The sequence below is a fragment of the Aspergillus pseudodeflectus genome, assembly GCF_044049435.1.
Source record: "Aspergillus pseudodeflectus strain CBS 756.74 chromosome Unknown BJX68scaffold_134, whole genome shotgun sequence".
Classification (NCBI taxonomy): domain Eukaryota; kingdom Fungi; phylum Ascomycota; class Eurotiomycetes; order Eurotiales; family Aspergillaceae; genus Aspergillus; species Aspergillus pseudodeflectus.
Window position 1 is genome coordinate 4,731 of NW_027263910.1, and position 11,740 is coordinate 16,470.

An 11,740-nucleotide genomic window follows, 5' to 3' on the forward strand; every position below is an offset into this window, starting at 1 on the left:
GATACTGATGCGGGATACTGCTGAAGGCTGATCTCATGCAGATATGCATGCACCAAGACACCATTGCCGAGATTGCCACTCGCTACTACTCCGTACGACAACGTATAGTCGATCATGGCCTAGTTCTGACAGCAAACTCGAGGGATCTCGGCTCCGGAGCATTTGTGAGATCGGGATATGGTCTCATGGTGGTCTGAGCTCAATTGATCCTCCAGAACAACCACGCTAACGTTGAACAAGATGGTCCAGGCGAGGACGACATCTGTCTTCAATCGTCGTACCATTGATACACTTGCTGGCGGCTGGCCCAGTGAATAGCTATCCAAGTTATATATGTGAGGTTCACGCCGTAGTACTAGAGGGTAAAGCCGGGCCGTTTTGTAGATATGCAACTAGTATGTCATGATAGAGAGGAAAGTATTTGATCTTCAGTCGGCTTCCAACTAGAAACAGTAATGACGCAGCCCAGCCATATACAGGCCGTCTCCCTGTTTTTCATTCGAGGATTCCCGTGATTGCTTGCCTTCAGTGTTATCATAAACAATACCGCACAACTCGAAAACAAAATCCACACATTGTTGAGAAGTTGAGAGAAGAACTACTAAATGTGGAGACAAGACAGGACAATGATAACTCTGCCATTTTTTGCCCAACTCATATATTGGCAAGTACTGACGACGAGAATGTGGAATAGGTACGCAAAAAGGATAATAGAAAAACGAAAGATTAAGGAACCACAGTAAATCGAAATCACGTTGACGCCGAAGCTTTCCCAAATCCAATCATCACCGTCCAGTGTAAGGGGAATATCTTGACAACACACCCAGTTAGCCTTTGTTCAGGTAGCAAGAATGTTAAGAGTATGGGACATACCTCCAGATTCGTGCACGCATGTCACCGCTGCCGGTGGCGAAAAGGTTGCCTGTCGGGCTGGGGGCCACTGAGATGACTGTTTGGGACATGTTAGGTACATCTTTTCTCGAGCAAAACGATTTGAGCATCTCTCGGGGAGACGAACCTGAATTTTTATGTCCCTGGAGCATCATCTGTGCATTTCCAGTGATGGGGTCCCAGAACTGGACACCTCGGTCCTTGGAGCCGCTCATAACCCAGTGGCCATCGGGAGTGAGGCAGACGCTGAGCACAAAGTCCTAAAACACTCACGGTCAGTATCTTTTGAGATTTGAGAAAAAAGAGCAATGTATTTATTACCTTGTGGCCTTCGAAAGTCCGCACGCACTTGCCGCTTTTGCTACCGCCGCCGTAAGAGCGAGGCAGGTTGAGCTCCCAAAGCTTGATGGTCTTGTCAAGACTGCCACTGACAAGGTCCTTTCCGTTGGGCGCAAAAGCAACAGAGTACACACTGTCTTTGTGGCCGTCAGGATTCTCGAGACGCTCGACAAGATATCCGGAAGTGGTGTCCCAGACTCGGACACTCTTATCCAGAGAGCCGGCGGCGACATAAAGGCCATCTGGAGACATAGCCACGGTGGTGACACCATCTTCGATGCTGAGGGTGTAGACAAGCTTGTTTTCAATGATATCCCAGAGGCGGACGGTCTTGTCCCCGCTGCCAGAGGCAATGTACCGGCCGTTGCCTGCAAAGTCGAGGGAGTAGATATCCTGCTCGTGGCCAGTGAAAATGTGCTTGATGCTCCGAGAACTAATGTCCCAAACCTATTGCGGCACATGAAATTAGTCAAACAAATGGCGACAGAAAAAGAAAAGAAGAAAAGAAGAAAAGAAAGAAAAGAAAGAAAAAAGGGGACTATCAAACTCACTCGGATCTGCTTGTCTTCAGCACCAGTGGCTAGGTATTTGCCATCGGGGCTGAAGCAAACACTGCGGATATAGAGATCGCCGTTCTTATCGACATTCTCATCCTGCAGAGTCGCGACGTTTTGACCAGTGTTTACGTCGAAGATCTGGGCAGAACGATTGCAGCCGGTTGCCAGGTATTTACCATCTCGACTGAAGCGCACGCAGCAGACAACACTGTCGTGAACCAGATGATGGACAAGGTCGATATCTAGCACCCGTTGCACCTCTGGGTTGAAGACAGCATACCAATCAGCACCTTCTTTCTTCTGTGAAGAAGGCAAATCATCAGGGTTCCAGTTGGCCAACATATTGCCAGGACGATCGCGTATAGCCGCTTGGCTTGTGGGTGTAGGCCGGGCAAGTTCAGAAACGCGCGAGTCTGGGTAAGCTAACTGATGAGCCTGCTGAGGGGTGGCGGGGGCAGGAGGAGCCCGAGGACGTTTTCCAGGTCCAGGAGATGCGGCGGAAGGAGGAGGAGGAGGTCCATATCCTGTATCAAAAGAGCAAATTGGGGTGGTCAGATGTCAGATGCACCTATCTCGAAGAGAAAATAAAATACAGTCACAACATACCGTTCACAGCAGCGCCAGGCTGATATCCTCCAAAAGAGCTCTGCGGTGGTTGCGGTGCTCCAGGCTGAGCCGCGGCGGCAGGCTGTTGAAGGCTATGCTGGGAAGGCTGCTGATCCTGGGGAGGGGGAGGGGCAAGACCGGGGCCACTACCTCCTTGATTGGCCATGATACCACCAAACAGATTGCTTGGCCCGTGGCCCAATGCAGGCGGGGGAGCCTGAGAAGGGCCGGAATGCTGTGCAGGGCCGCCAACATGAGAGGCAACGGGTTGGACGCCACGCGATTCGAGCTCGTGTCGCAACATCCGGATTTCGGCTTCATAACTGCAAAGTGATACAAATGTCAACTACCTACGTGTCGCTGACACAAATCAATACAACAATGCAGGAGAAGCGTACTCTTGTTTCATCTTGATCTGCGCTTGCTCAAGCTGGTAGACTTTTTGTCGAATCATCTCCATTTCCTGGAGCTGTCCGGTTACTACGACAAATAAGTGCGTCAGTGGAGCTCCGTCGCAAGATGGAATTTTTGAGGCGCGACGCAGGATCAACACGCATTCAGCTAGCATGACAACAACAGCAACAAGATGGATATGCGAAAGAAGGCAAGTCAATAAAGAGGGTTCACGTACACTGGTGTTCAAACTCGCCAGTACTCCTCGACTGGTTCTCGAACTCCTGGCGCAACTGATCCAGCAATTCATTCAAGCGGGAGTTGGGGGCAGGAACCATCCCGCGATGTGTGTTGTACATTGTGTATAGCGGTTGTGAGGGTCTGCGCCCGACCAGACGAGGAAAGACTAGTTAGGAGGCAGGAAGGTGGTCAATGCAGCCGCATCCAGCGCACCCCTTTGGAAAAGGAGCTTGCGACGACGGACGAAACGTGAAAACCGGAGAAAAAAAAGCTCGAAGCAAAAGTTGAGAGACACGCCGGAGATGCGGCACGAAGCAATTGGAGAAAAAGGCGGTAATGGACGGGTGGTGGAAGATGGGTAGGATGAGGAGAGGTCCGGATCGGTCGAGTTGAGTTGGTTCAGTTCGGAGATGCAATCCTCCAAAGGTGGGCGGCTGCGCTCTTGGCTGTTTGGCGCCGGAAGCGAGATTGTAGCCTAGAGGTGGAGGCGCTTACTCGGAAGTAGACGCCATTTTGCCACATTGCGACTGTGTATAGTTAACGCATATTTAGCTGACTAATAATACAGCGCCGCAGACGTGGGGAAACGGCTGTTCCTATTCCGCCTGGTGTGATTCCGAACTCGGCTCTGATAGGCTGGTGAAATTTATTTAGTCCTGAGCCAGTCTCTCCCTTGGTGAAGCTCCTGAATCTTGAAGTCTCTCGTTCTCCTCTCTCTCTCCCTCTCCCCTCTCAGATATACCACCACTCACCTCCCGTTCCGTAGCTCCCGCGCGTCATGGATATCGCTCTTGAGATTTGGGACACCCTTATTGGGGACCGTCTCTATTCGGCGCTCCTCCCTACCTCGCTGTCCTCCACCGTGTCCATCCCAGGATTCCCGACGGCGACCAACACGACATTGTCTCTCTTCGGCGCATCGAAGCCCTTTGTCTACGAACCTGCTACCCAGCTCATATATCTCGAACCTTCCAAATATGCCTACCTCAGCGCCTGGCCTCGAAACAATATCTATCGTCAATTCCTGAGTTTCTTCCTGATTGTCTGGTATGCGACTCCTCCGTCTCGATCTGTTCCATCGCTAATGCTCGCAAAAATGTAGGATCTTTGGATTCATAGTCTACTTTATCTCCGCAACACTCTCGTACATCTTCGTCTGGGACAAGACGACCGTCAAGCACCCAAAGTTCCTCAAGAACCAGATCCCCATGGAAATCGCGCAAACTATGCGATCAATGCCAATCATGTCTCTGTTGACTGCCCCCTTCCTGGTTGCAGAGGTCAGAGGATACGCCAAACTCTACGATACTTTTAGCGAGGAGCCATTCCCATACTACAGTATCCTACAATTCCCATTGTTTATCGCATTCACCGACTTCTTCATCTATTGGATTCACCGCGGGCTGCACCACCCTCGAGTCTACAAGACTTTGCACAAGCCTCATCACAAGTGGATCATGCCTAGCCCGTTCGCCTCCCACGCCTTCCACCCAGTCGACGGCTGGTCCCAGAGTGTCCCTTACCACGTGTTCCCTTTCATCTTCCCCCTGCAGAAGGTGGCCTACGTCATCCTATTCGCTTTCATCAACATCTGGACTGTAATGATCCACGATGGCGAATACGTTGCCAACTCCCCAGTCATCAACGGTGCCGCCTGCCACACAATGCATCACCTCTACTTCAATTACAACTACGGGCAGTTTACTACACTGTGGGACCGCATGGGTGGCAGCTACCGCAAGCCAAATGAGGAGCTTTTCCGCCGTGAGACAAAGATGGGCGAGGATGAATGGAAGAGGCAGACCAAGGAGATGGAGCACATCCTCAAAGACGTGGAAGGCGACGATGACCGCAAGTACCTTACGGACGAGACAATCAAGAAGAATTCGTGAAACCCCCAAATTGGGTCACACGACCAGCCAGAGAGGGGGTTCCACGGGGACTGAGCGAGAAGCACATTGTCTGCTTCTGGGTTCCCTCGATTCCATTCTACAAAGATCACTTTTCACATATGGAAGTGAATCACGAGATTGACGTACAACATTTCCTTTCTTCTTACCCTTCATTATTTCCTTGCTTGTCCTGCTTTTGTGGTCTCACTGCGGACGGCCCTCCTTCTTAATACCTTTCTGTGTAACACTAATTTCTAGTATTCATATTAATCATGTTGGCGAGAACATTGTTTCCACATTCAACGCGCGATGGCGCGTATGAACTCTGTTGATTTCTCGGAAAATGACGACGATACAGGGGTGGCGTCTTGGATTTTCTATTACACTTATCTACCGTCAAGGTGATCCGGACGGAATGTACATAACTTGATTGAAGACGAGGTCGTGAAGTTTGATACACATATATAATAGTTTCAGAAAGCAGATAACCTAGGGAACTGCAATCAAGGGTGACAACCCTTTGTTGGATTAAACCCAATGTTCAACTAATCTTCCCGATTTAGTACCTAGATACTTTTGCATTATGTTTTCTGCTCTTCACTAATTTAACGTGAGAAAGATCTGGCTGTAAACACGGCTTATGGATACAGAGCACATGGGATGAAATAAGCCAGGCTAAAGAGTACATGGAAGCAATATTACAGCGACTATCCAACGAGGCATACGTATGGACGCCTAACGAGCCATAGATCGACAACAAGCCAGCATCACAAGATATCATCGGCAGTCCCATCTGCATCCGCATCGGCAACATCCAAGTCTCCATCGCCCAGAGCGTCAGCGGGAGTGCTCTCCTCGACTGGGGCAGGAGGAGGCGTAGGCGCTTTGGTCCCCACAGGGGTCGCGTTGGCCATGGCATCAGTGATGTAAGCTTCCTCGACGGCGGCCTTGCGACGGAACACACGGAGCCAGCGCTTACCCCATTGCCGGATGATTTCGTCCTCGGGTAGGTCTCCGCTACCATCGCCGCGCTCCATCAGTTGGTCGTTGCTGCCGCCGGCGACGGAGACGACCGAGTCCTCAATCACCTGGAAGAGCGAATGCATGTCCTTTTTCTCGCGAGTGAGTGTTTCGTCAAGGACGCCGAGTTGGGGCTCATAGAGACCGGGTTGGGTGCGTGCGGCCACGATCTGGCGGAGGCGGTTGGTGACTTTTCCGACGGTTGCGGATATCATCTCAAAGACGTGCGTCTTCGCGAGGATCGCGCCAGCCTCGAGTTTGTCGACCAGCGCCCATTCAATGACGGAGAGGGGTGTAATGATTGTGTAATTGAGGAGTTTGTCGATGATGTTGATGCCGATGCCTGGCTGATCAACCCAGTACTCCATGACCGAGGTAATGATCTGGCGACGAGCGGCAGGGGACTTGGGTCCAATTGCCAAGAGGCGATCCTTGTTGCGCTCAATGCAGGAAAGGACGTGGGAAAGGGACTTGGACCCGACGAAGCATATGGCAGTGACAAATGCATCTGTTGAAGGTAGGATAGGACTTTCGACTCCTAGTGAAGTTGCCTGCTCTTCAATGGCAGTTATGAGGGGCTGAATCTCCTCGTCAGTCGCTTTTCTGCGAATGAGCTGCATAAGCTCCCTGCCCTCGTTCGCATAGGGTGTCGCTAGAAATGATAAGGTTAGCAGAGTTGGGCGGAGAGAAGATTCCGCACTTACTGTCTAACGAGTATTTAAAGTCAGGAGTGTCTTTCTCCTTGCCCTCTGAGATGAGCTCCTGGTACGGGTCCGGGAGTGTCCCACGAATGCGCTGCGCAAAACTTAGTCGGATCTCCTTGTCGAGTGCGCCGGTGATGAACGCCATGCGAGGATGCACAAGAGGAAGTTCCAAATCGTCAACCCTGGTTATAGTTAGTATAGCTCGTGAGAAAATAGACAAAAAAAAACACTAACCATTCGCTCCACTTCCACGTGAAACCAAAATTGCTCAAGTGGTGTGTGAACCAATCCAGGAACCGATGGCTCAGATCCAGATCAATTGAGTCGAGACTGCGATATAAAAAGCGAATAGCACGGCCCAAGCTAGGGGCAATCGCTGCCGGAGCGATCTTGCAGCATTCTGTGAGAACAGAGTGGTAATAGACGAGTTTGTGCTCCGGTGAAGGCAGCTGGAAAAGCTGTGAGAAAACGGCATCCACGGCCACATCCTCGGGCTTCCAAGTAGGGCGATCACCGGGTAGGTCTCGCAGTCTGTCGAAAGGAGTAGCACGCTTCACAAAGATGTTGGGTGTGAAGTAGCAGTCGAGATCAATCAGGAACTTGGCTGTCGCAATGCGATTAAAGTCCATGATATTGATTGTATCGACCAGTGCGTCCCTGAGTAGAGAAGAAGTGATGTCCGATGTTGGGGGCACCGTCTCAATGTCCTGGTCTTCATAGACGGACAAGTAAACCTCGGGGAAGATCGCCCTCGATCCGTTTCGCACGGGGTTCGGTACAGTAATATCTGGGAACGGATGCTTCGGTCCGTCTTCAAGACGCTTCGGCTTGTCATCGCCGTCCCTTACGTTGTTCCATGGCCGAGGGAGACAAGTCAACTCCCAACCACGCGTGGACTCTGTCTGTAGCTGGCTCTGAAGTAGGCTGATAACACTCGGAATGGAAGCTGACTTGTCGGACTCGGGCCCAAAGGGGTTTACCAGGTCCACAAGCGTGTGCGGCGTAGAAGCGATGATGTCGGTTTTCTCCAAGAGGCCAAGGGCGTGACTTTCAAACCCGGTCGCCGGGGAGGCCATGACGTACGGGATAGTGTAAAGGATGATTTTCACGAGCTCCAACCCGATCAACTATCCACCCACCACCAGGTTTTGTCAGCCATAGTCGAGCGTTTTCGAGAATGATCTTCCAAGAGAGCTACCTACATCTTCCGAAGACGCTGTTTGCAAGTCTACAGCACGAGAAAATAGTTCCTCTAGGATCGTAAAAACGCCATCCCCATCGAATATACACTGAAGACAACCCAAGAACCGAAGAAGTAGCTTGACTTCGCGCCAAGCGCCAGCATTGACATTGTGCTGGAAACGTTCCGCAGTGCGTTTCAGGACGTCGGCCACGAGCTCTGATTTTATGGTGTTGGCTGTAAGAACGGTGGTTGCAATGAAAGGAATCTTCATCGGTTGTTCTAGAATGCTGTAAAAGAAATATTGTTAGTTTGCGAAACACTCCCGGCTGTAGCAATTTTCTTGAACCAACATACAGATCGAGAGAGATGTCAATAAAGTTATCTCTTAGCTCCTCATCCTCATAGTTCTCGGAGACATTCTTCGCAATGCTCAGAGCATCGTCCTCCGCTCTTCTGGCTGCCTGAGTCATGAGCGTGAGCAAGCGACCAACAAGCAAATCAATCGACCCATACCGATTCAGCGATTGTGAGAAGTTGCCGGCGGACTTTGACAACCAAAGGTTCCTCATATCTGCGTCGCTGTCGCCGGTCGTAATCATCATCCTCTGTAGACAATCAAAAAACACGTTAGCAAGCTGTATGGGACCGCATGGGTAGCTCAATCATGATCTCACCTCTGTAGCGCCGTTTGCGCCCACCCCTATGGCCATGGTTCCGACGGTCGTGGTCAGCCATGGATCTCGCTGTATCAAAGGCTGCGCGCCTATACAAGGCTTGAGCGGGACAAATGAGAGATAAATTCAAGGCCAATTCAGCACACTCGGCCAAGAGACAAATGTACCTGTCGGACTTACGCTTAGGTCGCGTACGTCAAAGCTGCAAAAACACCGGGAATCGCTCGGAAGACTTGTTTTTCCGCTCCACGGATTATCTAACCCAGATTCATCTCGAAAGCGACAAGTAGATAATGCTATGAATTTCGCTCTGCCTCTTCAAAAGATGCCAAGTCCCAAGTCCAGAGATGTATGATTTGAGTAAAACGACAATAATGAGGAAATCAAAATGTAAGCGACAGTATGCACACAGTATGCACATGGGACAACAGAAGGAAGTTCTAAAGCTGTAAGTCGGGGGGTAAAACCACCAACACCTATATTCAAAGCACAGTCACAAGTACACATTGGTGTGCGTCCAAACAGGGGGAAAAGAAAAAGAAAAAGAAAATCATCATGATATCAAACCCGTGTAGGATCATCATCTTCTCCACCATCTCTCCATAAAATCAGCGGCAATCTGTGTCCATGGCCCTTTCGGGATACAAGTCTGCATAGCGTATCCCCAAAGGCAGACAGACTCACGCAGAAAGGGTATCACTTTTATCCTCCCAAGAGCTGCCTCAGACACCTCCATAACTCCAGGCTATGACCATCGCACCAATCTCAGTACCCCGTTCGTATGAACACGCGAGGGGTCCACTGCGTCATATAACAACTTTTTTTCGTCGTCAAAAAGGTTCATCATGCCTCCCTTTCCCTTGTCTGAATGATCTTTTTTTTTCTCGCTTTTTCGAATGCTTGCATTTTTGTCTTCCCTTGAACCCGATACACAGAAGCCAGCTCCCGGATGCCTCGCCAATGGATTAGGTCTACAGATGTAAATAAACCTCTGCTAGTTCAAAACCACCAGATGCATGGAAATGAAGGTGGACGGCATGGCATCAAATATTCGCGCATATGTGCATGTGTACCTGCACAACGGAAGGCGTGTAGTTTGTTAAGCTCCGTACCAAGTGACTCAGTCAAGGTGGGCCATCATCTCCTCTTTTGTGAGAGGCTTAAAATCGTCAATATATAATCCGCGGGCTTCAAGCGCGGGCCGTGTATGGGGGGGCACCAGCCGGTTGTTCATCGCAGGTGCGATTGAAAGTTCTATCGTTATCAGTACCTTGATTCAATCTAGTCGGACTAGGTAAAAGGATGCGTACCATGCCTGGAAAAGTCGAAGAGATTGGGAAGATCCCTGACCGCTCCGTTGGGGTGCCGCGAATCCGGTAACCGGGTGTTGGGGTCCCTGAGTTCGTCGAAGAACGGATGGCACATGGCTTCGATAGCAGAGAGACGCTGAGTGGGTGTGTATTCCAGCAACGCGGAGATCAAATCAATAGCCTCGTGCGGGGCTCGTCGGAAAACCTAAGACCATTAGCCATAAGAAGGTTTGGTGATAATTGGATGGCCGACCTTGTTAAAGGGGTGTGGCTTGATCTGAGGGAATTTATGTTCCATATAGTTGGGGTTCATTGTGCGGATTTGCTCCCGTGTCGGCGTACCAAGAACCTTGATGATTTCGACCAGTTGATCGATACCTGACTCTCCGGGGAAAAGCGGTTGCCCGAGCATCAATTCTGCCATCACACAGCCGGTAGACCATACGTCTTATTAAAAGTTAGCATGAACAAAGGTGCGTATGAGAGGACCGGAGAGCAATTTACCAATCTTGGTTGTATAATTCGTGGCACCGAAAATCAACTCTGGGGCTCGGTAGTAGCGAGAGCATATGTAGGACACGTTTGGTTCGTTCTCAACCAGGATTTTGGCGGATCCAAAGTCGCACAGTTTCAGGATACCAGTGGCGGGGTCGAGAAGCAAATTTTGCGGCTTGATATCACGGTGACAGATGCCTTGTGAATGGATGTATGCCAGGGAGCGGAACAACTGGTAGATATAGAGCTTCACCTCCAACATGGGCATGGTCGTCTTTAGTTTGTTGAAATACCGAGATGCCCGATAGACCGTTTCCGGTACATATTCCAAGACGAGGTTGAGGTATACTTCGTCCTTCTGTAGGTCCACGTTCGTCAGTTATCAGTGATTTATAAACAACATGAAGCGGAATGAGAACGTACTCTCTCGCCGTTTGAGTAGTAGAAAGCCTTGAGCTCTACGATGTTGGGATGGCGGACAATCCTCATGATCTGCAATTCACGATTCTGATCACAAAACAAGTCAGCAATCCAAAGCACCAAGCCAAAGCGATCGCGGCAATAACCCCATACCTTGAACCGCTTATCTTGAAGAACCCGCTTGATGGCAGCATCTTCGCCGCTGGGCATCATTTTGGTCTGAAAGACGACGCCAAACGACCCATTGCCGACGATTTTACATTGCGAGTATTGTATCTCTTTCGTTTCCCCTGTTAGTCCATCTTGGACTTTCTCTCGGACGACTTCTGTGCGATCAGAAGGAAATAGGCAAAAAGTCAGCGATCGAGCCTGACAGCAATTGCAACCGAAGGGACGGCCGGATCCTTACCACCCATGCGCAAGTTGGAAAACACCCCAGACCGATTCTGTGACATCACGGAGGAGTTGAAGAATAATGTGGAGAATTAGGTGCCGATGCTATCGAGAATATGGAGGGCTGGACTTTAATAGCGGATGGCGGGAAAGGACGTAGAGGTAAGGTGTGAGGTCCGTTTTGGGCAGATTGTGGCCGGTGGAGCACGAGTTGGGAGGGGTGCGTTGGATGGGCGGAACGTCCGAACGGAGGAAGATGAGTGGTGGGCGTGAGACGAAGAGGTTAAAGAGCACCGAGACTTGCGGACAAGCGAACCGCCAGAAGGCTAAGACCAAGGGCCAATGGACTTGAGTACGGTGCCAAGAGGTGCAGACGCAAGGCCAGGGAGCGCTCCTAACGGGAGAGGTCGACTGAGGTGTGTCGGGTAGATAGTGGGTAGATAGGCGGCGGTTCTCCTTTCGGGGGAGGGGACCAAGTAATAAAGGAGGAGAGGAGGGGAAACAGAAGAAGTAGAGAAAATAGAAGGAGGGAGAGATAATTCGAGGAACAGGAAGAGCAATTAAGTCACGACGAGCCAGACAGAGCAGGGGAGATGCAAAGAAGGGTGGATTTACGGGTCAGG

General features: G+C 50.5%; 4 protein-coding genes across 4 annotated transcripts; 1 reads left to right on the forward strand and 3 right to left on the reverse strand.

Annotated features, from left to right (window-relative positions):
• Positions 1–507: 507 nt before the first annotated feature.
• Positions 508–3,487, reverse strand: rcoA (putative transcriptional repressor TupA/RocA). The gene is made up of 8 exons (XM_071049245.1): positions 3,025–3,487; positions 2,792–2,873; positions 2,544–2,716; positions 1,782–2,311; positions 1,213–1,677; positions 1,019–1,151; positions 874–949; positions 508–810 (listed from the first exon to the last, which is right to left on the reverse strand). The coding sequence occupies exons 1-8, from the start codon at positions 3,143–3,145 to the stop codon at positions 786–788; spliced, it is 1,605 nt and encodes a 534-aa protein (XP_070891886.1). The 5' UTR covers positions 3,146–3,487; the 3' UTR covers positions 508–785.
• Positions 3,488–3,723: 236 nt separating this feature from the next.
• Positions 3,724–5,463, forward strand: BJX68DRAFT_251203 (sterol desaturase family protein). The gene is made up of 2 exons (XM_071042359.1): positions 3,724–4,073; positions 4,129–5,463. Exons 1-2 carry the CDS (start codon positions 3,805–3,807, stop codon positions 4,916–4,918), a joined length of 1,059 nt encoding a protein of 352 aa, XP_070891887.1. The 5' UTR covers positions 3,724–3,804; the 3' UTR covers positions 4,919–5,463.
• Positions 5,462–8,690, reverse strand: BJX68DRAFT_251207 (NCBP1 family protein). The gene is made up of 7 exons (XM_071042360.1): positions 8,500–8,690; positions 8,339–8,430; positions 8,180–8,286; positions 7,845–8,112; positions 6,877–7,769; positions 6,643–6,824; positions 5,462–6,590 (listed from the first exon to the last, which is right to left on the reverse strand). Exons 1-7 carry the CDS (start codon positions 8,558–8,560, stop codon positions 5,686–5,688), a joined length of 2,508 nt encoding a protein of 835 aa, XP_070891888.1. The 5' UTR covers positions 8,561–8,690; the 3' UTR covers positions 5,462–5,685.
• Positions 8,691–9,227: 537 nt separating this feature from the next.
• On the reverse strand, positions 9,228–11,179 carry BJX68DRAFT_274818 (GSK family serine/threonine-protein kinase; the record flags this gene model as incomplete). Its single annotated transcript, XM_071047734.1, has 7 exons — positions 9,228–9,753; positions 9,810–10,014; positions 10,063–10,256; positions 10,314–10,662; positions 10,728–10,811; positions 10,878–11,050; positions 11,134–11,179. 7 exons carry the CDS (start codon positions 11,177–11,179, stop codon positions 9,620–9,622), a joined length of 1,185 nt encoding a protein of 394 aa, XP_070891889.1. The 3' UTR covers positions 9,228–9,619.
• Between the last annotated feature and the right edge of the window lie 561 nt (positions 11,180–11,740).

Bases quoted from the DNA above. Each gene is read 5' to 3' on its own strand.
- rcoA (XM_071049245.1), bottom strand. From the start codon at position 3,145: ATGTACAACACACATCGCGGGATGGTTCCTGCCCCCAACTCCCGCTTG. The intron at 2,874-3,024 runs GTACGTGAACCC...TATTTGTCGTAG, and splicing joins TGGCGAGTTTGAACACCAGT to TAACCGGACAGCTCCAGGAA. The intron at 811-873 runs GTATGTCCCATA...TGTGTTGTCAAG, and splicing joins ATGCGTGCACGAATCTGGAG to ATATTCCCCTTACACTGGAC.
- BJX68DRAFT_251207 (XM_071042360.1), bottom strand. From the start codon at position 8,560: ATGGCTGACCACGACCGTCGGAACCATGGCCATAGGGGTGGGCGCAAA. The intron at 8,431-8,499 runs GTGAGATCATGA...GATTGTCTACAG, and splicing joins GCGCAAACGGCGCTACAGAG to AGGATGATGATTACGACCGG. The intron at 8,287-8,338 runs GTATGGGTCGAT...CTCATGACTCAG, and splicing joins TTCTCACAATCGCTGAATCG to GCAGCCAGAAGAGCGGAGGA.
- BJX68DRAFT_251203 (XM_071042359.1), top strand. From the start codon at position 3,805: ATGGATATCGCTCTTGAGATTTGGGACACCCTTATTGGGGACCGTCTC. The intron at 4,074-4,128 runs GTATGCGACTCC...GCAAAAATGTAG, and splicing joins AGTTTCTTCCTGATTGTCTG to GATCTTTGGATTCATAGTCT.